Source organism: Phallusia mammillata, chromosome 2 (assembly GCF_965637545.1).
Source record: "Phallusia mammillata chromosome 2, kaPhaMamm4.hap1.1, whole genome shotgun sequence".
Lineage (NCBI taxonomy): Eukaryota > Metazoa > Chordata > Ascidiacea > Phlebobranchia > Ascidiidae > Phallusia > Phallusia mammillata.
Genome location: NC_137253.1, coordinates 29,808,657 through 29,831,031, shown reverse-complemented (window position 1 = coordinate 29,831,031; position 22,375 = coordinate 29,808,657). Strand labels below are relative to the sequence as shown.

The following is a 22,375-nucleotide window of genomic DNA, read 5'->3' as shown; positions in this document are numbered from 1 at the left end:
TCATCACATTTACCGGAACATGTCGGTGCTGGTTTGTTGTTTTCATTGAGAATGCAAAGAGGCTTTATTTTTTTAGTCCACAACGCTAGATGTGTTCGATATGACTACAGACAGCTTACTCAGCAAGCTTTATTTTGATACGTGCTCCAAATTGTTTATAAAAGGTGTGAAGTCAATGCACTGTTTACTATATCTACAAACCCAAATAGATGGATTGTTGCTTAGGGATTTGTAAGTTGTTTTAGATACATTTCAGTTGGATTGCAATCATATAGGAACATCAGGGGTTTTGAAACTGGCTGATCTGATACAAAAGCAAAATGTTTCGCGGTTTTATGAAGACAAAGGCTCAACATCAATGGTACCCAACAGGAGAGAAAGGTCTAGGAATATAACCTGTGAAGTTGATAAAGGACCTTTTTCTAACTGAGTTTTGTGTGGTTATCATTTACTATATGATGTATTAGGGAGGACTGATTTTTTTAGATATTTAAGTGAGGAACTCGTCAAAGAAGGTTGGGAACCATTGCTATACATCGTATGGCAATATTGTATGTCTGTTTGTTACACTTTTTTCATTAAGGAGTTTTGTTTGTAATTGTGAAGTTAGTTGTGTAAAAGATGCAGACCCAAGTTCAAGTTCAGTCGTTCAATGTCCAGCAAACTTCACCTCAAGAAGGAAGAGAAGCGGCAAAAATGAAAAAGATTCTACGTGGACTCGGGGTAAGAATTAATCAGTTCAACACTTCTTGTAAACAGAAATCATAGTACGTTAGACCCATTCAAGGCGTTTAGCGGGTCACCAAGCATTCACCATATTGCAAGGCGTAGGCTAGAAAAATCTAGTCTGCGGTGAGATTCGAACCCACGATACGAGTCTTTTGTTATAAACTGGCCCTTTAAAACTGAAATATAACTGTAGGAATCGGAAACCATGCGAGGCGTTGACAAAAAGTTTGTTTATGTAAGATTTGGATTTAAATGTAAACTACGACACAAAAGTGTGAATTCAGACCCGAATACACCCTTTTTTAATAAACTGGAGCCCGAACCAGAGTCCGGCCCGATTTACAACTCATAAGCGGAAAACTCCTTAAAAAGCTCAGCCATCCTGAAATAAGCTCAGCCTGAAAATAAAAACTAAGAGAAACGCTTCTTTAAAAAGAGACAGAAGTTTTACGTTTTTTTGCAATATCATTTCCAATAGTGCATAACCACCCCGAACAAATTTATGGCATTCTTTAGGGAATTTGTTACAGAGCATCAGAGCTGGTTTCTAAACACTTTTTACATGACAGATAACTGAAGCAGTTATTGGAATGATTTGCTGCATCATGGGTATTTTGCTGATGGCGAATGTTTATAGTCAACCACATTATGCATACGTCTCCAGCTACTATTATGGTAGCTACCCATCTTATACTTCAGGCTACCGCTCAAGTCTTAAGAGATTGTATTTGGTCAATCTGGGTGAAGGATTATGGTCAGGAATTTGGGTAAGTCAATTTGAAACCCTAAAGTGATATTTGTTTGATGTAATATTTGAAATTAGCAACCCGTTAAGTTAAGAAGTGGGGTGTATAGTATTGTTTATGCGGTTTATTACTGGAGTAAAGGCAAAACAGCAACTGCTGGAGTTTTTAAAATTGCAATTCACATATTGATGCGAATCAAAATTGTTATCTGCGCTAAAGAACGCTTAATAAGATTAAAACTAATTTGTTTGTTTCAGATTCTTATAGCGGGGATTTTATGGGCGGCTTGTGGCAAAAAGACAGTGACACCATGTTTGGTAAGAACAAATTAAAACTTACATGATTTTTTACTCCAACAACAATCTTTCTTTATTTCCAGCTGAACTCATACTTGGCTTTTTCCATTGTAGCATCTATTTTTGCCATTAACATGTTTGGAATCAATCTTCCTTTTGCAATGATATACTCTAGCCCATATCAAGTAAGTGTGAGGTTTGTTTTAAACATTGGGTTTTAGGCTTATAGATGTAATTTTTTTTAAATAAACAGCCGACTTTTCATTTTCTGTAATAATTCTTTCTTTACAACTGATGGTTTGCAGAGATATTCGTTTGGTGTCGGTGTTGAGGCAACATTGGCTATCCTCAGTTTTTCGTCGTTTGTTATATGCATTGTGAGCGCCTGCTACTGTTGCTGTGCTTCAATGGTTATCACCAAATCACCTTCATGCTGTGGAACCTGCTGTGGATCTGGGGTAAGGACTAGCATTAGTTTTGCATTTATGGTTGGATATTTAGGTCAAACCGAACAACTAAAGCCTTATTCAAAGTTAGAAACAATCGAGCTAAGCTTAATAGTAATATTAGAAGGAAGTGGCGTTAAAAATGTGACAGTTTTCTCGCCCATGGGTCAGTCCCACCGGGCATCCTGGCATATAAATTACTCATAGTAAACTTATTAGAAACGTTTTGTTAAGGCATTTAGGGACTTTGGGAAATCTTATGATATTTTGTAAAATCTCGGCTTGATGCAATATTGACACTGTTAGAACAAAAGTTTTGAATTGTTACGATTCATACTATTATACAAAACTATACTATAAGCTTCTAAATTCTGCTGTTTTTTTTTTCACATACCAGATACAACCAACCGGAGGGTACGTGGTTTCAACTGTTGGAACAAATGCAGGAATGCAACCAGTTGTTCAAGGAAGTCCAATGTTCGTGCAAGGTTAGACTTCTAACTAGATCAACAAAGAAAACAGACAATAGATCAACAACATAAACCACAATACGTTTCGGTGGGAACGCCTTTAATGGGCCTGGCGTACTGTGATTTATGTATGAGTGTGCCGTGATTGCTGGTCGGTTCAGACTCTTCAGGATTGATCTAGTTGAGTGATATGCTTAAATATACTCAAAACAATTCTGAACAAACGTGTCGTCCATCAGGTTGCAAATTTACAATACTCGTTTTCAGTTTCAAATTTTGTGTTTTTGTTGAACAGATTTTGAAAACTTTTAAACCAGTGGGACGGAAAACTTATAAGCAAACACTAAAATAGCCATATGCATACGTGATTACTTTTATTTGGAGTAAAAACAGACTTGATTAATTATACTTTAGGGCAAGTTAGTCCACAACAAGGTACAACAATGTACGTTAACCACACACCACAGATGACAACTCATCAGCACCCTCAAGTGTCAATACAACAACCATCATCCAGCCACGGTGTAGCGCAACAGAGTCCACAGCAAGCAGGGCCCAAATATAATCAAGAAAAACTGGCTGATGGACCTCCAGCATATGAAATATATCAAAATTAATAACTTTTATTTGAAAAGTTTGAGTTCGTTAACGGACCGTGTATTTTTCAGGTTAAATGCTATGAAACATTTTGCCCATGTATCCCGGGGATGATAAACTAATTCATACATTTTCATTGTTAAATATTTGTAGTGTTTTGAAGCCCGGTCCGCGATAAAATTTCAGATTCAAGAACGGTCCGCAGAAGAAAAAAGGTTGCGACCACTGCCTCAGTAGTTGCATTCGTAGTTTTCTTATTTAATTTTCCGTCAAAACTGCCTGTGACAAAAAGGTAAGGTCTGGGTAATATCTTTTTCAGTGTTATTTGTAATGTTCCTTCAGCAACGTAACTCGATTCACAAAACCCTTATACACCCAGTGAGAACCACACTTTCAACATTTAAAGTGCAAACGGCATGGAAGCTACCATTGTTTGAATTTGTGTTTTAATGATGTATTGTAAACGTATTGGATTTAAAACTTATGCAAACAATGTGAAACTTTTTTAGGGTGGCAGGCGTTTTTCAATGGTACAACAAACCAAGGCACCTAATATTTGTTTCGTTAAAATTCAGTTACATTTTGTTTGTTTTTATGGTTATACTTTGCGAGTTGGTTTTCAAAAATAAATTATACTTGGATTTACACGCGTGGTTTCAATAACAAAGATTTGTAATATTATGGGAAAGATCGGCTGAAATTAAATGGAATTTTTCTCACTTAAAACAAAATATTTAAGAAACTGCTACTGAAGGACCGAAAAACTATGAGTAATAGCCTACTCCAAAACCGCTTGAATATATTATCCAACATACAACGCAATGATAAAAAAAATATATCTTTCAGCTTAAAACACCTTAAAATGACACACAAATGACAAGTTTTTTACAGAAACTGATCTATTTTTTCAAGCTAATACTATGAAACACCTGTTTATTTCAGGGTTCTAATAGGTTCGTCTTAACAGATGATCATCTCATACGCCTACCTGTACACAAGGGATGTCATCGTCATCAGATTCACCGGAACATGTCGGTGGTTTGTTGTTTCAAAATCCACACAGACTCGATAATGCAAAGAAGTTTTATTTTTTTAGTACACAACGCTAGATGCGTTCGATATGACTACAGACAGCTTACTCAGCAAGCTTTATTTTGATACGGGAGCCAAATTGTTTATAAAAGGCGTGAAGTCATTGCACAGTTTACTATACTTACAAACCCAAATAGATGGATTGTTGCTTAAGGATTCGTAAGTTGTTTTGGATACTTTTCAGTTGGATTGCAATCATATAGGAACATCAGGGGTTTTGAAACTAGCTGATTTGATACAAAAGCAAAATGTTCCGCGGTTTTATGAAAACAATGACTCAACAGGGAAGAAAGCTCTGGAAATATAAACTTTGAAGTTGACAAAAGATCCATTGCTTAATGAGATTTGCGTAGTTATCATTTACTATGTAATTTATTAGGGAGGAATAATTTTTTTTAATTTTTGTAAGTACAAGAAAGTCGTTAGAAAGGTTGGGAATCATTTCTATATATCGCGTGGCAACACTGTATGTCTGTTTGTTAAACTTTTTTCATTAAGGAGTTTTGTTTGTAATTGTGAAGTTAGTTGTGTGAAAGATGCAGACCGAAGTCCACGTTCAGTCGTTCAATGTCCAGCAAACTTCACCTCAAGAAGGAAGAGAAGCGGCAAAAATGAAAAAGATTCTACGTGGACTCGGGGTAAGAATTCATGAGTTCAAACTTCTAATACAGAAATCATAGTACGCTAGGCCCGTTGAAGGCGTTTAGTCGGTGATCAAGCATTCGCCATCTGGAACAGCATAAGCTAGAAAAATCTAGCCTGCGATGGGATTCGAACCCACGATACGAGTCTTTTCTTATAAACAGGTTCAATGCACTCTTTGAAACTGAAATATAACTGTAGGAATCGGAAACAATATTAGCCGTTGACAAAATGTTTGCATATTGAAGACTTAGATTTACATGAAAACACAAAAGAAAAGTGACCAAGTGAGAAATCAGGCCCGAACACATCTTTTTTAATAAACTGGAGCCCGCACCGGGAAAGTCCGTCCCGATTTACAACTCATGAGCAAAAAACTCCGTAAAAGAGAAACAATGCCTGAATGAGATATAGAAATTTTGCTTTTGCAATATCATTCCCATAGTTTATATAACGACCTCAAAATTGACGGCATTCTTTAAGGAATTTGTTACAGAGCATCAGAGCCAGTTTCTTAACATTGTTTTTATACATGACAGATAACTGAAGCAGTTATTGGAATGATTTGCTGCATCATGGGTATCTTACTGATGGCGAATGTTTATGGTCAACCACATTACGGATATTTATATGGCTACTATTCCAGCAGTAGCTACCCTTATACTTCAAGTTATGGCTCAAGCCTAAGAAGATTGTATGTATTCAATCTGGGTGAAGGATTATGGTCAGGAATTTGGGTAAGATCTTGTGTTTTGTAAAAAAGTCAAAATCAAAACTTAATGACATTTGTGCCTTATTATACCCCTTTGCAAACTTTAAAAACGGAAAACAATAAATACATTATGGAGTTATGGCATGTTGGCTTATTTGAGTCTACGTAATTGGGAAAAATATGGTAAGTTATAAATTCTTAATTTATACAACGACGGAATTACAATTACCCCGAAATTAGCACCCGTTAAGTGGGGTGTATATGATTGGTTATGTTGTTTAGCACCATAGTAAAGTCAAAACAGCAACTGCTGGACTTTATAAAATTTACATATTGACGTGAATCGAGATTATCATATTTGCACTAAACGACACCTAATGAGATAAATTTGTTTGTTTCAGATTCTTATAGCGGGATGTTTGGGGGCGGCTTGTGGCAAAAAAACTGTGACACCATGTTTGGTAAGAACAAATTAAAACTTACATGATTTTTTACCCCAACAAATTTTTTTGTTTCATTACAGCTGAATTCCTACTTGGCTTTCTCCATTGTAGCGTCTATTTTTGCTATTAACATGTTCGGAATCAATGTTCCTTTTGCAATTATATACTCCAGTCCTTATCAAGTAAGAGTGAGGTCTGCTTTAAACACCACAACTAAGTTAAGTTTATGCAGAACACAAAATTACGTGCCGAGCCTGACTGGAATTTGAACAAAATTGGCTTTGGTTTTGTAACACAATGACACATTATTAAATCAATTTTTTTTTAAATCGAGTTTGGGTTGGGTTTGGGCTTGTACTTTTGCTGCCCGTTGCCACCAGAGTTTTTCGGGTCGTGACAGGTTAAATAAAACGCTTGCGACAAGCTGCTTGCATATATGCATTTATAAATGTATTTTTTGCAAAAACAGCCAACTACCCATTCTCTGTGGTGATTATTTTTTACAACTCACGGTTTGCAGAGCTATCCGTTTGGTGTCGGTGTTGAGGCAACCTTGGCTTTCCTGAGCTTCACAGCGTTCGTAATATGCATTGTGAGCGCCTGCTACTGTTGCTGTGCTTCAATGGTTATCACCAAATCACCTTCTTGTTGTGGAACCTGCTGCGGATCAGGGGTAAGAACTGTATTAGTTTTACGTTTAAGGTAGAATATTTCCATCAAACCGAACGACTGAAGCTTGATTTAAAGTTACAACCAATCGAGCTAAGCTTAGCACTAATATTAGAAGGAAGTGACGTTAAAATGTGGCAGTTTTCTCGCCCACAGGTCGGTTCTACCATGCATCCTGACAATTAAACCTCCATAGTAAATTCACAAGTGAAAAGAAAAAGAACCGTTTTGTTTCACCTTGTTGAAACCTTTTCGGGTCTTTTATGGCATAAAATTAGTGGTAGGATTCAACCGGTTCTATAAAACCGTCTCGCGAAATTTTATGAGATCAGCGAACCGGTTAGCATTATGGTTACTGTCAATGGACTTTTTGTATCAGAACCGGCTGAAAAATATGACTTTTGTGATAGAACCGGCAGACAAAAATTTTGATAAAATAAATTTATAAAATTTAGACTTGATGTAATATCGACACGGTTAGAACACAACTTGTTTAACGTTATGAGTCAAAACATCATACAAAACTACTAACTTATAAGCATCTGAATTCTGCTGATTTTTTCACACACCAGATACAACCAACCGGAGGGTACGTGGTTTCAACTGTTGGAACAAATGCTGGAATGCAACCAGTTGTTCAAGGAAGTCCCATGTTTGTGCAAGGTTAGACTTTAAATCAGCTGTTGCAAAGCAGAATGTTACTTGCGTTTTCCAAGAGTGTTGCTAAGCACTTTTCCATTTCCGCAATAATTGTTAACTGAACTGTTATCAACAACCCACTGTAATCGAAAACAACCAAAAAAAGTTACTCTAAGTCAGTGGTTCTTAACCTTTTTATAACGGCTGAACCCCTACGATATTCTTCAGCCGTTGGTCGAACCCCAAAGTTACATCCTAGGTTTTTAACCCATTATGTTTGGTGGGTCGTAATTAGTTTTTGCTTCAACGTGCTGTGGCAACAGTTACTGTTTGTCATTTTTGTCAACAAAGAGCACGCGCACAGTAGTCTTTGTTACGTCAAAAAAAGAAAATAACACCTTAGTGCAGGGGTGCACAACATTATGCCAGGACGGCCGCATTGCAGATTCTTATTTCACCAACGTCCGCCATTTACCCGCTTTTTTTGTATTAAAATACTTGGTTTATGCCATATATATTAGCTATATTAGAATATAGCCCAAAAAACCCAGATTAATATCTAGCTTGGTGCACAGATTGAGCTGCACAGCGTGGAGTTCAGTCTTAAGTGTTTATGATGTCATAATCTATATTGTGATGCTTGCGGTACCTGTTTTGTTCGCATTGTTTGCACACAATAGGCGTACAAAAAGTGTGACGCATATGGTTATTAGGCTGGTAATCTTCTTTTTAGTACCACAAAAACTGTCAGAGCAGTTTAAAAATCAAAATATTTAGCAAACGAGTTTTATTTACGTCACGGCCGCCTGTACATATATTTTAATAAACATGTTCACGGCTGCACAGACTCGACTCTGCGGCCGTACGGTCGCAGGTTGTGCACCCCTGCCTTAGTGCAAGCTTCGAGCGTTTTGATATTTGGCAAATAGAAATGCCAATTTTAGCGACTGTAGACCCTAAAGTTTGATGAAAACGAGTATTTGTATTGTACTTCAAAAAGACCTTCGTCGAACCCCTGATTCGGCTTTGCCGAACCCCTGGGGTTCGATCGAACCCCGGTTAAGAACCACTGCTCTAAGTAGTAACTCAACTGCTGCAGTTCGCAGATGGAAACGGTTAAAGTGACTTGTTGGGTGCCACGTGAAGTTTTTCTCGCTTTTCGGTTGCCTGTCAGCAAAAAAAAAAAACTCTGGAAAACACTGCCTGTATTTTTTTGGCTTTTGTTTTTTTAGCAACAGTAGTAACCTATCTTTAAATGTAATTTTAAAGATAGGCCAGACTAGCTTTAAAAAAGACATGAATAACATTTTCTGTAGGACAAGCAAGCGCCCAACAAGGCACAGTAATGTACATCAATCAACCACCAACGGTGACAACTCACCAGCATCCTCAAGTGACAATACAACAACCTTCATCAAGCCACAATGTGGCGCAAGAGAGTCCACAGGGCGCAGGGCCTAGATATGGTGCAGAAAAACAAGCTGGTGGACCACCATCCTATGAAAGAATAGAATAACACTTTTGTACTTTTATAATGAATATATCCATGTACACGCTGTTCCTGCCAGACATGATATCAAGTTTGTAGAGCTCTTCTGGTAATTGTATTTTCATACCGACGTTTCGACGTCTTATACAAGTCGCCTGCATCAGGATAAATAACACTGTGCAGAGCACGATAAACAAAGTAAAAAAAATAACGAATGATTAGGCATCTAATCTTTGAGCAGGTGCCTGTATCACGCTGAAAGCACCACGTCTGTTTTGTTGTGCATTTGTTTTTCCCCGTTGATATTTCATAACTCAAGAAACAGTATTTTCCTGTAGTGATAGCTTGAGGGATTATATCCATCAAAAACTTTACGACATTTAGGATCAGCCATATGAACATGTTAAAAAATGAACTTTGAAACACTGAAAACTTTGCTGATTTTTGCATTTTTTGTCACAATATGTATGTTTTCGAAAATAAATTATACTTGGGTTTCAGGGTGTTGTTTCTGTCTTTCTTTTGTTGTAATCTATTTGTTGGTCACATAATCTTACTGCAACATTGATTTGTTAACTTGTCGAGAAAGCATTATTTTTATTGTTGAGGTTCAAAAAACTTAAGTATATAGTAACTGTTGTGGCCACATAATGCACATTTACCTGATGTTTGTTGAAACTGCTTGAAGCTTTCAAAACAGGTTAGCTGGTATCATATCAGCAAAATCACCCAAAGTTCCATAAATGAAGTCCAAAAGAACGATTGCAACTTGTGATTCCTTTTACCTAGCTGTACTTACTACGTCATAAACTCAATGTCAGTTTTCTCAAGCAAACACTTAATCCAACAACAACAGCTTCCAAACAGTTAAAGGATCGAATCGTATCGTTGATGCGCATTGTGTGACGTCACGATTTCGATTCGCTAAAGCGAAAAATTACATGGTTGCCGAACCGAATCGCATTCAAGGTTTTCAGCTTTGCGCAAAAACGATATGGTGGTCATTGTAAAGTGATATACAAACATAAGGCCGGATGATTGTTAATTTTAAAGTATTTTTAGACTTTTAGTCTATTCTTCCGAAAAAATCTGAATTAATTTGTGTGCAGCAGTTGTTTGCGTCGAGTTTAGACATACCAAATGTATGAATTTGTTTATTGTGAACAGTTAAACCCTCAGGAATAGTTGAAAGAAATATTCGAAGTGTATAGATCACTCTGACTTCATTGTCCAATAATAATAAGTGCTGATTTCTAAGTTGTACGTACTAAACCTGTTTTACATTTCCAGGCCATGTAGCACATTAAACAAATTCTTTATATGACTGTACAAATTTATTAAATTTGTTTCATTAGAGTCTATTGTGGGTTATATGTATAAAAAACACGACTAATTTGTATAAATTTGCACCAGTTGGACGAAAAACTCGATTAAATATGTAACTTGGTGTATGGAACGTTCGTTCAGTATTAGCTACAAATTTCCCCGTTATTTTCGGCATCAAATTAAACAAACAACATATGGTTTCAAGTTGACGTAACTGTTCACAAACGTGTTCTCCTAAGCGTATTGCCAAAAATTATTCGCGGGCAAATTTACGCGCCGACGCTTTTAAAGGAAAACCTTTGTTATTGAAACTTAAAGGGGATCTCACCGACAACTATCTTTAATTCAGTACAACTTTTTTTTAGATTAATACAACGCTTAAATGACGTAACACTAAAGTGACGTCTTAGTTCCATTGTTAATCTTTCAACTGTTTTGTCGATGTTTCGGTTTCGGCCACGACTTTTTCAAAAATTCGGCCGATACTTATTCCTTTTGGTATTTTTTATTTATTATATTGGATTTTAAAAGCGTGGTTTCAACAACGAAAGTTTGTAATATTATAGAATAGCTAGATCTTTAGTGGGATTGGATAAAGCAAGTTAGCTAGTAAACCACGAATTCAAAAACGACAACTTAGTGACACTACAAACCGTTGAAAAGACTATTCAACAAGAATGACAATGGTTTGAGCAAGAAGCTATATCTTTAAGCTTATAGCATATCAAATGAGACTTGCGAGTTGAAGAGCGAGTTTTTCCGAAAAATATTTCCTGATTTTAATTTTCTAACCCGAATGGATTTGTTAAACCGCTTTTTAATTTCCGGGTTCTTCTTAACTTCTTAACAATATGCAGCCTACGCCCATCTCTATATCCACCGGACACCAAAGCAAGCGGATTTACCGGAATATGTAGGCAGTTTGTCGTTTCAATTCTTACATAGACTTAAGTATTTGGAGGCGTTCACAGTTTATTCGCCCACAAAACTAAATGTATTACACATGAATACAGTTGGCTCGTTGAGCTATCTTCATTTCATACGGGTTTCAATTCGCTTATAAAAGGCGTGAAGTCGATGCAATATTTCTGGACTCCATTGCGTTTAAGATTTTGCAAGTTGTTTTCGAAAATTTTTGGCTGGATTAAAAATACACAGGAACATAGGTGGCTTTTGAAACCAACTAATTCGGGTAAAGTTACAGTAAATGGTTACGGTTATATAAAGACACGAATACATATCCTACGACAAAATTACCAGTTTGTTTACGATACAGTTTTTGTGTTCAAGGTTTATTGTTTGGAACTCTGGAAGTTAGTTGTGTTAAAGATGCTGACCTTAGTAAAAGTTCGGCAACCCAACGACAATCTAACTCCAGCTCAAGAAGCAAGCAAGGCGAAAAAAATTAAGAAAATTTTGCGTGGACTAGGGGTAAGAATTTGTTAGTCGGGCCCGGTTCGGGCTTAGGTTTCTTCAAAAAAACGGGTCTGACTTTACACTCTGTGTCAGTATTTTTTTTGAATAAATTTAATTACCTAGTAGCCAGTTGCTGGGCCTGACCTAACGTCAAACAGCCCTAAAACGGCTTGTTCAAGGCCAATTGTCTATTGTGTTGTCTTGGTCTTTCTAATCATTTTGACAGATAACTCAAGCAGTTATTGGGCTGATTTGCTGCATCATGGGAATTTTGCTGATGGCGAATGTTTATGGTCAACCACATTACGACACATACACTTACACTTACTACAATGACGATTGGCCTTATAATTCAGAATCTCGCACAGGTCTAAAAATATTGATTTTGGTCAATCTGGGAGAAGGATTATGGTGCGGTATTTGGGTAAGATTTTGTGATTTGTTAACTGAGCCAAGCCAAGTTGAATATCAATTTCAAGGCGTAATTGTGTTATTTTTAGTCTTAGTAAAACTTTTTGCGGAACCAATAAATGTGCATAATGAATATAGTATGAGAAAAATATAAGTCTACGAATTAGGACTTGTAAACTATTCTTTTTATCAATTTATAGAGCGACGGGGTCGTTGGAAAAAAATATAAACACAACCCCGATATAGAAGTGAATAAAACCGTTTTTTTCCCAGCACCGATGGGAAAAAAAGGTTATATCAGAAACCGTCAAAGTCTGTAAAGATATAGTCCACAACTCGTTTAATCAAGGTTGCAGAACTGTTTAACCAGCACATGATTTTTAGTGGCAAATGGCTGTTCTATTTATAAAATTGGCAAACAATAGTACAATTGTTTTAATCCTGTTCTGCGCTATTGCAAAGAAAACGACAAAAGGGTCTTTTTAGTCACTAGATTTGAGCAGTTTAGTCACTAGATTTGACCCCTGCAAATGATTGCATCATTATTAATTTTAGGAAAACGCTTTACCCGTAAAAGACAAAAATAAAAGATATCGTCGATAAAAAAAACTGTTGTAATTACTAAAACAAATACTGCTCGACTCAACCTCATCTGCGCTTAACATCACCAAATAATGAAATTATAACTGTTTGTTTTGTTTCAGATTTTGACCGCGGGGATTTTCGGGATTGCTTGTGGCAAAAAGACAGTCACGCTGCGTTTGGTAAAAAACAAATCGAAACCTTACATGATTTTTTTACTCCAACAGTCTTATTATTTTCATTTACAGCTCAACGCCTACTTGACTATCTCCCTTATTGCGTGTGTGTTTGCAGTAGGCATGTTTGGAGTCAATTATGCTTTTGCAGATATGTACGCTGGTAAAGTAATTCTATGACTTGCAACAGCATGTGGGACTTGTACTACCTCAAAATAATCTAAATAAACTTGACAGTTGTTTTAACGCTTTGAAACAGATTGACATAATTCTTGTGTTCATTTCATACCATCTAAAAGCTTTATGTATACACAAATCGTTTTACTGTTTTTGGGGGCGATAATAAGAAACGTAAAGTGAACAAACCAGGGAGTCGAAATGCTTGTCATATTGGTTCACTTGGTTTTGTTTTTAATGGTTCGGGTTCGGTTCAGGTTTTAAAAAATGTATATTTTCGGGTTCGGGTTTGTTCCGGTTTGGGCAAATTATCCGGTCTGGATCCAAAGGTTTGCGGTTGTTAAACCGGTTCAAATTTTTATTCGTTTTAATTTCATTCTACCCATCATCTACCTGGCCTTATCCAACTACAAAAGAATTTTGACTGTGCACTATTATTATTGACACACCCTATAACTGTTATCTCGCGTATTCTTCATTGCGCTGTTTTGAAAAAAATCATAAGTTATAAAACAGACTGCATTTTTACTGGTTCGTTTCCGGTTCCGGTCCAACGCCATAAAAAATATGGGGTTCAACTCCGGTTCGGGTTTTAAGAAAATCGTAATTAGCGGTTCGGGTTCGGTTCGGGTTTAATGAAATTAACCGCTCAAACCGGTTCGCGGGTTCGGGTTCAGTTCCGGTTCGACTCCCTGGAACAAACAGGCGTAGATTATTCAAAAAAGTAGTTGAGATCCCAAAATAATTTCATTACGCTTAAAACGAGCTGCTTAAGAACATAGGAGTAAGATCAACTTGAAAAAATGAGACAAAAACCTATCTGCATATTTAAAACCCAGCCGAGAAGGCAATTTCTGTAATGATTTTCTCTTCACAAATCATAGTACGCCAGGCCTATGTATAGCGTTACACCGTTTTTTAGCCTGTCGAGCGGTAACGCTTGGTGACCGGCAGATTCGGTATAACACATGTAAAAGGCCTGGTGTACTATGATTTAGAAATAAGTGTGCCATGATTGCTGGCCTGTATCGGCGCTTTAGGACTAACTAATAAGTATTTACGAGTAATGTTTTTCAGAAATATCCATTTGGTGTCGGTGTTGAGCGAACCTTGGCTTCCTTGGCTGTAACTGCGGCCGGCATATGCATTATGAGCGCCTGCTACTGTGTCACTTCTTCTATGGTTATCACCAAATCACCATCATGCTGTGCTCCTTTTGTAATAATTAGTATTATAGGATATAGCAGTGGTTCCCAACCGTGTCATAACATTAATCTCTTACTGATTGTCTGTGCTATGTGTTATTGCTGCATTTGCCATATACAAGCTGAGAAAAAGAAAGTTCTTATATAATCGATTAAAAGAGGAATATTAAAGGGTATATATTTACAGAGCTTATAATCGGGAGTTTAATTCCTGTTAAAAATGACATTAAAATGTTAATGTAAACGATATTTTAGCAAACTAAATTTGTAGGGGGGAGTTAGATTTGAATACCGACTAAAAGGGTGCACAGGACAAAAAAGGGTGGGAACCACTGCGATATGGCGTTTATGGTTCGGTATTTTGACCCAATCAATCAACCTAAGCCTAAGTTAATGTTAGAAGGAGGTCACGCTCCTAATGTAGTGGTTTTCGCGCCCACCAGCCGGTGTGCTGGTTGTGGGTGGCATTTTTTTGACGAGTGGTTCTGTTTACCATGCAACCCGACATTACAGTTAAAAGTAAAGTTACAATAGTCTTAATTCTTCTTGTTAAGGCCTTTTTAGACTTTTGGGCGTTCAAAAAGTCTCGACTTACAGGCTACATTGTAATGTATCACTGAATGGAAAGTACAACATGATGTACTAACGCACCACTTTTTATAATCGTAAAATTAAGAAAGTAAATGCAAACTTAAAAGAGTTCACTTTATCCATTTTTTACACTTTGTAACAAACAAAACTAGCTAATTTTATCTTATAGTAACATTAACATTTTCCAAACGATAACCACTGCTTGTTGTTTCACATACCAGTGCAAACCACCCGACCGGTACGTGATTGCAACAGTTCCAATAAGTGCTGGAATACAACCAGTTGTTCAAGGAAGACCAATAGTTGTTAAAGGTTGGATTTGTGCGATCATTGTGAACTAAATCAGGGGTCGGCAACCTTTTTTGTACTGCGGACCGCTTATGAAAGTGAAACTTTATCACGGACCGGCTCTCAAAAAACTACAAATATTTAGGAACAAAAACGCTTAAATTAGTTTATCATCCCCGGGATACATGAGGGAAAGCATTTAAACCTGAAAATTACACGGCCCGGTAACGAACTCCTCGCGGACCAGCGGTTGCCGACCACTGTACTTAACCATTACCGGTGTTTTACTTTAATTAGTCAAAAACAACAAGTAAAATAAACTAATTCATCCAATTCTAAATAATATTATATCTTTACAGGCATTTCACCACAGTTTGTCTAAGTCTAAATTGTAAATAAAGTAGACTAGATGGTTTAAGTTATTTGCTGGAGTTTCGCGAAATTCTTGTGTCACTTCAAAGGGTGCCTTAAGCAAAAAACTTTAGGAAATACTGCTTGTGTTGGCAACTGATTGTTTTAACAATATCGGTAAATTATATTTAACCGAATATTCACCAACCAGATTATAACATAATTAGCGGAAAAACAAACTTTTTCTGCAGGAGAAACAAGCGACCAACAAGGCACATCAACCAACATAAACGAACCACAAATAAAGACTCACCAGCACACTCAAGTGGCGATACATGAACCCTCATCCAGCCACGGTGTAGCGCAAGAGAGTCCACACGAAGCAGTGTCCACAGACAGTAAAGAAGAAATAGATGATAGACCGCCATCCTATGATAGAGTGAATTAACTTATAATCGTATTTAAATAGTGAATATATCCATAGTTCAAGTAAAATGGACTTGTTTCAAATTTGTTGATTTGCACTTTTTGTCAAACATGTATGTTTGTGAAAATAGATTATACTCGGATTTTAGGTTTTTTTTTTTTTTAAGTTATCTGCAAATACACATGCAACCAATTGTTTACGGAAATTCCTATGATTGTGCAAGGTTAGACACTTGGTAGATAACCCATTAAGAAAAATGACAAATTTGCTTTTGGTTTCATTATTTTTTGTTTTTCTTACTGAGATTTTTTCGGTGATTTTCCGGTTAATTTCTGAAAATAGAAGCGACAGACGCAACTATTTAATGCAAACGTTTGTGTTGGATCCACAACAATACATGGAACATTGCCGGTTTTATCAGCAAAGTTGACGAACTCCTTTAAGTGGGGTGTACAAGTCTGCCGTGAAGAGCAAAGCTTACAAGTTGCAAACAGAGGCGACTGTTTGCACACAATTTTTTTTGGTTGTGTTTGTGAACTTTATTGTGGTGGGAATACGTTTTTGAAAGAAGCATATTAACTTGGTTACATAAAATTTCTTTTTGAAAAAAGTACAAGTTTAAATGTTTTCGAAAGTTCAACAAAAGTACTTATCAAAGTTGAAAATGAAATACCTGAATTATGCGGTCTTAAAGAGTATCATGCGATAATAATTACTAGGAAAGCTATTTTTTGTACATTATTTTTGCTTTCACATCGAATGCTCGAAAAAGCTACGAGGGTTGGGAAAGTCGTTTCAAAAACACTTCGAGCTGATCGACTGTAATGAAAGAAAAACAACACAAATGTGATAAAATGTACCCAAACGTTTCATGCCTAATCGCTATCAGATTTCAATAACGTTCTTATTCAGTGAGCAACTCGTCTTAACCCGTATTTACATATTGTGACGTCATTACGTTTTTAACAATTGATTGACGTCATCAAATTAAACAACTTCATGGGAATTTTGCTGATGGCGAATGTTTATATTCAGCCACCCAGATACTATTACTCCACTAGCTATTATTCAGGATACGAAACACGAATTACAACGATCCTGATCAATCTCGGTGAAGGATTATGGTCGGGCATTTGGGTAAGGCCTTGTGATTTGTATTGAAGTTAAATACCCAATTCAAGGCCTTGTGTTATTAAAGCCTTAATCAGTGGTGGAATTCAAATTTTTGTCAGTCGGTTCAATCCCAAAGTCATTTTTTAGGCGGTTTTGTCACAAAAAGTCCATTGACAGTAACCAGTAATGCTAACCGGTTTGATGATCTTATAAAATTTCGTGAGACGGTTCCATAGAACCGGTGCGAACCGGTTGAATCCTACCACTGGCCCTAATATAACCTTTTGCGGATTTTAAAAATGTCAATTAAATACAGTATGAAGTTAAACTCTTTTGTAAGCAAGGATTACAAATACCTTTTACAGACTATTTTCATGAGTCCGAGAAATTCGGGTTGAAAAATACTTTTTAAATTATGAATTTATGTAGCGACAAATTTGCCCAAATTCGTAACCAGTTCAGTTCAAAAAATAATAAGTAAGTTAGTTGGAATTATATTGTTTCTATTAATATATTTTAGGTTAGAACAAAACCTCCCGAGTTTTTGTAAAGACAAAATTAACGTATTGATGTAAATTAAAATTAACATCTGAGCGCTAAAATACGCCGAACAGAACTAAAGTCAATTTGTTTGTTTCAGATTCTTATAGCGGGATGTTTAGGGGCGGCTTGTGGCAAAAAGACTGTGACACCATGTTTGGTAAGAACTTGAACATAAAGCGTTGTTTTAATTTAAACATAAAGTGTTTTTTACCCAACACAATGTTTCTATCAATTACAGCTGAACGCTTACTTGGCTTTCTCCATTGTAGCATCTATTTTTGCCATTAACATGTTTGGAATCAATGTTCCTTTTGCAATGATATACTCACACCCTTATCAAGTAAGTGTGAGGTTTGTACTGTGTTTTAAACATCAGAACCAAGTTAAACTTATGCAGAACACAAAATTACGTGTCGAGCCTGACTATAGTCTAAATAAAATCGACTTCGCACCTCAATTTCACCTTCGCAAAACCTGGTCGACAAGGCATTTTCTGTAATGATTCTTTCTTTACAACTGATGCTTTATAGAAATATTGGTTTGGTGTCGGTATTGAGGCAACATTGGCTATCCTCAGTTTTTCGTCGTTTGTTATATGCATTGTGAGCGCATGCTACTGTTGCTGTGCTTCAATGGTTATCACCAAATCACCTTCTTGTTGTGGAACCTGCTGTGGATCAGGGGTAAGGACTAGTGTTAGTATATTGCGTTTATGGTTTGGTATTTTGAGCGAACAACTAAGCTTAATTTAAATGTAGAACCAAGAACTAAGTTTATCAGCAATATTAGAAGGAAGTAACGATGCCAATGATGCGGTTTTCTCGCCCACGGGCCAGTCTGTTTTAAGCGCGTATTTTAAGAGTTTAATAACATCCTATAATATTAACATACCCTTCAGATGATGTTTTTGTATAAATAAACAGCGTTTCGAAGTCCTATAGGAGACGCCTTCATCGGGACAATGGCACCTCGAAAATCTAACTTCTTTTAAAGCAACGAAAGCTTTTCTTTTTCAAGATATGCCATTAACTCAGGGGGGGGAACTTCTCCAGTCGGCGGGCCTGATATGGGAAAATGAAGTACTTGGCGGGCCGGATTCGTGAATCGATACATTAATCGCGTATTTATCCAGTGATTTAAAACGGATTTTTGACCACCTAAATTAAATACAATCAAGAACGTCGCAATTACAATACAGTCCAAACAAAATTATTCATCACAGCCAATTTAATGCATACACCACAGACTCAGATACTGCTGAAACACTAACCACACTACACGTGGGGAAACAAAGGAAACCGTGAAAGCAGGCCACACGCAAGGTTGGCAGTTATGTCGTAACAATGGATGTATGGTGCAATGGTAACAACGGCGGGAAAGTTTTTTTGTTATTGGGGAGCGTTACTGTTTGTTACAACTATAATTTGACGTAGTAAGCAAGTAGTGGGGGATTCGGCAGACTGTGGCCGCGGGCCACGTTATATCATGTAATACCAGAAACTGTCTGCGGGCCGTTCACAATCCCGTCGCGGGCCGGATCCGGCCCGCGGGCCGTATGTTGCCCGCCCCTGCATTAACTGATGAAGGCGTCTTGCATGGGACGTCGAAACGTCGGTTAATAATATAAAACTACTGGAAGCGCAATACTCGTTTATACATAATGCCTGGCTGCCACAGCTTATTTTTTGATATATCTTGTAGGGTAAAGTTACAGTTAAAAAAATATCGTTTAATTCATCGTATTGAGGCGTTTTGGGGACTGAACATTTGGGGCATTTTATAATTTCAGACCTGGTGAAAACATAAATGAAGACCCTGGATAAAGCAAGCTCGTAAAAACATTGTGTAGCCGAATTTAAAAAGCAAATGCCACATAACGCTTTTAGTAACGGTATAGCTGCAGCGCGTTTATCATCTTTCCACCAATTGTGCCCTTAACTTTGCCGCGCTTTATAATTCCCAACGTTCCGCAGCTACTTCCGGCTTGGTGAATATATTAGCGCAATTGTGCTGCTACGATTTGTAGCACCTGCGAAATAAACTCAACTCAAATGCATATTTAAAAGAAAATATAAACATTTTATACACTTTGCAACAACTTAACCACCTTTTTCTACCTCGGTAAAATCCACATTGTGCAAACAATACCATTGGTAAGGTTACGAGTCAAAATACCATGCGAAAACTACTAAAAGCTTTATAATGCAGCTTGTATATTTTACATACCATAGATAGAACCAACCGGAGGGTACGTGGTTTCCACCGTTTCAACTGGAATGCAACCAGTTGTTCAAGGAAGTCCAATGACTGTGCAAGGTTCGACTTTAAATCAGTTATCTGAAAATATGAGCTGAAATATATTCAAGGCGAAATATATATTTCTGTTTTTGAAGAAATGATTTATGCTTTGTACCTGTTCGACATGAAACAGTCTAAATATATTACTGATAAGAAGCAAGAATCTTTCTTTTTACATTCTATTGTGTGGGGGAGATTCCTTAGGTGACAAAAGTTTTTCAGCTGAAATATCATTTGTAATTTTATAGGTGTAAGTATCTGGGGGAAATTTTTGTATCGCTATAGTGCATAGGGAGTCGAACCGCTTGTCTAATGGGTTCAGGCTCGGTTCGGGTTCACTTGGTTTTGTTTTTAAGGGTTCGGGTTAGGTTCTGGTTTTAAAAATGTATATGTTCGGGTTTTGTTCCGGTTCGGGCAAATTATCCGGTCCAAACCGGTTTGCGGTTTTTAAACCGGTTTAAATTTTTATTCATTTTATCCATCATCTACCAGGCCTTATAAAACTTCAAAAGAATTTTGCCCGTGCACTGTTATTTTTGACACGCCCTATAAGTGTTATCTTTTGTATTCTTCAGTGCGGTGTTTTGAAAAAAAAACGCAAAATATAAAACAGACTCAATTTTTTACTGGTTCGGTTCCGGTTCAACGCTAAACAAAATTCGGGGTTCAACTCCGGTTCGGGTTTTTAGAAAATCGTAATTAGCGGTTCGGGTGCGGCTCGGGTTTAATGAAATTAACCGCTCAAACCGGTTCGCGGGTTCGGGTTCAGTTCCGGTTCGACTCCCTGGTTATGCTGCTACAAGAAAAAAATATTTCGTGAAACACTGCTTGTATTGCCATCATGCATTTATTTTTTGTCAATATAGGTGAATTAAATTTATGTTTTGCTAGCTAAATAAATGCTATTTTTATGATGTGATTATAGGTAATCTACTTACTTAAATGAGCTTTTCTGCAGGACAAATGGGCACCCAGCAATACACAACAATGGCACCTCAAGTGACAACACAACCACATTCATCCAGCCACAGCGGGGCGCAACAGGGTCCACTGGGAGCACCGCCCAGATAGGGTGAAGAAAAAAAATCGGGTAGAGCCCCATCCTATGATAAATTAACACTGCCATAATTTTTGTATATTTAATAGTGCTTTGTGCTGATATCAATAGTTTCATTATTACCACTTTAAGATAAGTCAAAAGTTGAAAAATACACTTTTGACACATTTGAATTTTGTTGATTTGTGCATTGTTTTATCCAACTATTTATGTTTGTGAAAATAAATTGTACTCGGATTTTAGGGCTCTGTTTCTTTTTATTTTTTGCTGTAGTCTACACCAGTGTTTCATACCGGAACGGAACGTTATACCGGAACGAAATAAATAATTTTTGGCTCAAATACCGGAACGAAATACCGAAATAAAAAATATTCAAAATACCGGAACGGACCGAAATACCGTTATTTTTTATTCCGGTATTTCGTTCTGGACATTTGACATGATACAATTGCTGAAAATTTTGCGCCGTTAAGCTATGATAAAAATTGAAGTTCCTACAATTTACATCCGTTTGACCATCATTGACAAATGTTATGTGACGTAACAACTACCGACAATAATTCTTGTGTGTTGCAACTTTCTTCCTTTTTTCGCTTAATAGTTGCAAAGACCACAAAGAAATGTCCGTTTGTTAAGACCGAAATACCGAAAAATACCGTTATAAATTTATTTCGGCCAGACCGGAACGAAATGAAAATATCGGTCCAGAACGAAATAAATAATTTTCTCAGAACGAATAACGTTATTTGGTTTCGTTCCGTTCCGACACTGGTCTACACAAATTATCCGCAAATACGTGTCGTAAAAAATGGATAGCCTACTAGCAAAATAACAACGTAACGAACGCAAGAAAACAAGCCTCTTTTTGTCTTTTGAGATCATAAGGTATGCAAAAGAGATACCATAGCAAAATATGTAATCATATTTTCACATATTTATTTCTATGTGAAAGGTCTCGGAACAACTGTGTTGCAAAGAACATGTGTGCACCTCTGGCCGGGTGTCTGTAATTACCACTTGACCGCTATGACCACTGCGGCCAACCTGTTAATAACGCGTGACCGATGTGGCCAGCCTGTATAGGTAAATGAGACCCAATTGAAGTGTTATTTCCAACATAAACCCTCACCCTAACCCAAATAGCTCTAGCCGTCAACGCTTGTGTTAAAAAAAATTGGCCACAACGGTCATGCAATTTATACAGGTTGGTAGAGCTACTAACGTAAGAACTGACAGTAGCCAGGTTTGCTGGGTAGGGCAATGGAGCGTAGGCGTTTTTGTTGACAATAATTGCTGAGTCACCAATCAACACTTATTGTCCCATAAACGCCTATGTTTCCATTGCGTCACCCAGCGGAAATACCCAAACCTGGCTACTGTCAGTTCTTACGTTAGTAGTTCTACCATACAGGTTGGCCACAGCGGTCACGGAGCGTTTACAGGC

The 22,375-nt window shown here is 37.1% G+C and overlaps 4 protein-coding genes across 5 annotated transcripts; all 4 read left to right on the top strand.

Annotated features, from left to right (window-relative positions):
- Window positions 1-514: 514 nt before the first annotated feature.
- LOC145215428 (uncharacterized) lies at window positions 515-3,929 on the top strand. Of its 2 annotated transcripts, XM_080084132.1 has the most exons (7): window positions 515-723; window positions 1,299-1,496; window positions 1,733-1,792; window positions 1,855-1,956; window positions 2,077-2,229; window positions 2,615-2,705; window positions 3,102-3,929. In XM_080084132.1, exons 1-7 carry the CDS (start codon window positions 622-624, stop codon window positions 3,302-3,304), a joined length of 909 nt encoding a protein of 302 aa, XP_079940258.1. In that variant the 5' UTR covers window positions 515-621; the 3' UTR covers window positions 3,305-3,929. The 2 variants fall into 2 exon arrangements, with proteins under 2 accessions (XP_079940258.1, XP_079940259.1); XM_080084133.1 differs by lacking the exon at window positions 3,102-3,929 and having other exon boundaries at window positions 2,615-2,710.
- Window positions 3,523-9,470, top strand: LOC145215429 (uncharacterized). Its single transcript, XM_080084134.1, has 8 exons — window positions 3,523-3,576; window positions 4,227-5,014; window positions 5,558-5,755; window positions 6,132-6,191; window positions 6,254-6,355; window positions 6,694-6,846; window positions 7,415-7,505; window positions 8,798-9,470. The coding sequence occupies exons 2-8, from the start codon at window positions 4,913-4,915 to the stop codon at window positions 8,995-8,997; spliced, it is 906 nt and encodes a 301-aa protein (XP_079940260.1). The 5' UTR covers window positions 3,523-3,576; window positions 4,227-4,912; the 3' UTR covers window positions 8,998-9,470.
- Window positions 9,471-11,625: 2,155 nt separating this feature from the next.
- LOC145213275 (uncharacterized) lies at window positions 11,626-14,411 on the top strand. Its single transcript, XM_080081506.1, has 5 exons — window positions 11,626-11,727; window positions 11,939-12,136; window positions 12,828-12,887; window positions 12,954-13,044; window positions 14,113-14,411. Exons 1-5 carry the CDS (start codon window positions 11,626-11,628, stop codon window positions 14,409-14,411), a joined length of 750 nt encoding a protein of 249 aa, XP_079937632.1.
- A 2,508-nt stretch (window positions 14,412-16,919) lies between these two features.
- On the top strand, window positions 16,920-19,938 carry LOC145215430 (uncharacterized). The gene is made up of 5 exons (XM_080084135.1): window positions 16,920-17,057; window positions 17,674-17,733; window positions 17,815-17,916; window positions 18,107-18,259; window positions 19,808-19,938. The coding sequence occupies exons 1-5, from the start codon at window positions 16,920-16,922 to the stop codon at window positions 19,928-19,930; spliced, it is 576 nt and encodes a 191-aa protein (XP_079940261.1). The 3' UTR covers window positions 19,931-19,938.
- Window positions 19,939-22,375: the final 2,437 nt, after the last annotated feature.

What these genes read in the sequence shown, in the direction of transcription:
- LOC145215428 (XM_080084132.1), top strand. Translation starts at nt 622, where the DNA reads ATGCAGACCCAAGTTCAAGTTCAGTCGTTCAATGTCCAGCAAACTTCA. An exon ending in GATTATGGTCAGGAATTTGG is followed by an intron (nt 1,497 to 1,732) that starts GTAAGTCAATTT and finishes TGTTTGTTTCAG; the next exon opens with ATTCTTATAGCGGGGATTTT. An exon ending in AAGTCCAATGTTCGTGCAAG is followed by an intron (nt 2,706 to 3,101) that starts GTTAGACTTCTA and finishes ATTATACTTTAG; the next exon opens with GGCAAGTTAGTCCACAACAA.
- LOC145215429 (XM_080084134.1), top strand. Translation starts at nt 4,913, where the DNA reads ATGCAGACCGAAGTCCACGTTCAGTCGTTCAATGTCCAGCAAACTTCA. An exon ending in AGATTCTACGTGGACTCGGG is followed by an intron (nt 5,015 to 5,557) that starts GTAAGAATTCAT and finishes TATACATGACAG; the next exon opens with ATAACTGAAGCAGTTATTGG. An exon ending in GAACCTGCTGCGGATCAGGG is followed by an intron (nt 6,847 to 7,414) that starts GTAAGAACTGTA and finishes TTCACACACCAG; the next exon opens with ATACAACCAACCGGAGGGTA.
- LOC145213275 (XM_080081506.1), top strand. Translation starts at nt 11,626, where the DNA reads ATGCTGACCTTAGTAAAAGTTCGGCAACCCAACGACAATCTAACTCCA. An exon ending in AAATTTTGCGTGGACTAGGG is followed by an intron (nt 11,728 to 11,938) that starts GTAAGAATTTGT and finishes TCATTTTGACAG; the next exon opens with ATAACTCAAGCAGTTATTGG. An exon ending in AGACAGTCACGCTGCGTTTG is followed by an intron (nt 12,888 to 12,953) that starts GTAAAAAACAAA and finishes TTTCATTTACAG; the next exon opens with CTCAACGCCTACTTGACTAT.
- LOC145215430 (XM_080084135.1), top strand. Translation starts at nt 16,920, where the DNA reads ATGGGAATTTTGCTGATGGCGAATGTTTATATTCAGCCACCCAGATAC. An exon ending in GATTATGGTCGGGCATTTGG is followed by an intron (nt 17,058 to 17,673) that starts GTAAGGCCTTGT and finishes TGTTTGTTTCAG; the next exon opens with ATTCTTATAGCGGGATGTTT. An exon ending in GAACCTGCTGTGGATCAGGG is followed by an intron (nt 18,260 to 19,807) that starts GTAAGGACTAGT and finishes TACATACCATAG; the next exon opens with ATAGAACCAACCGGAGGGTA.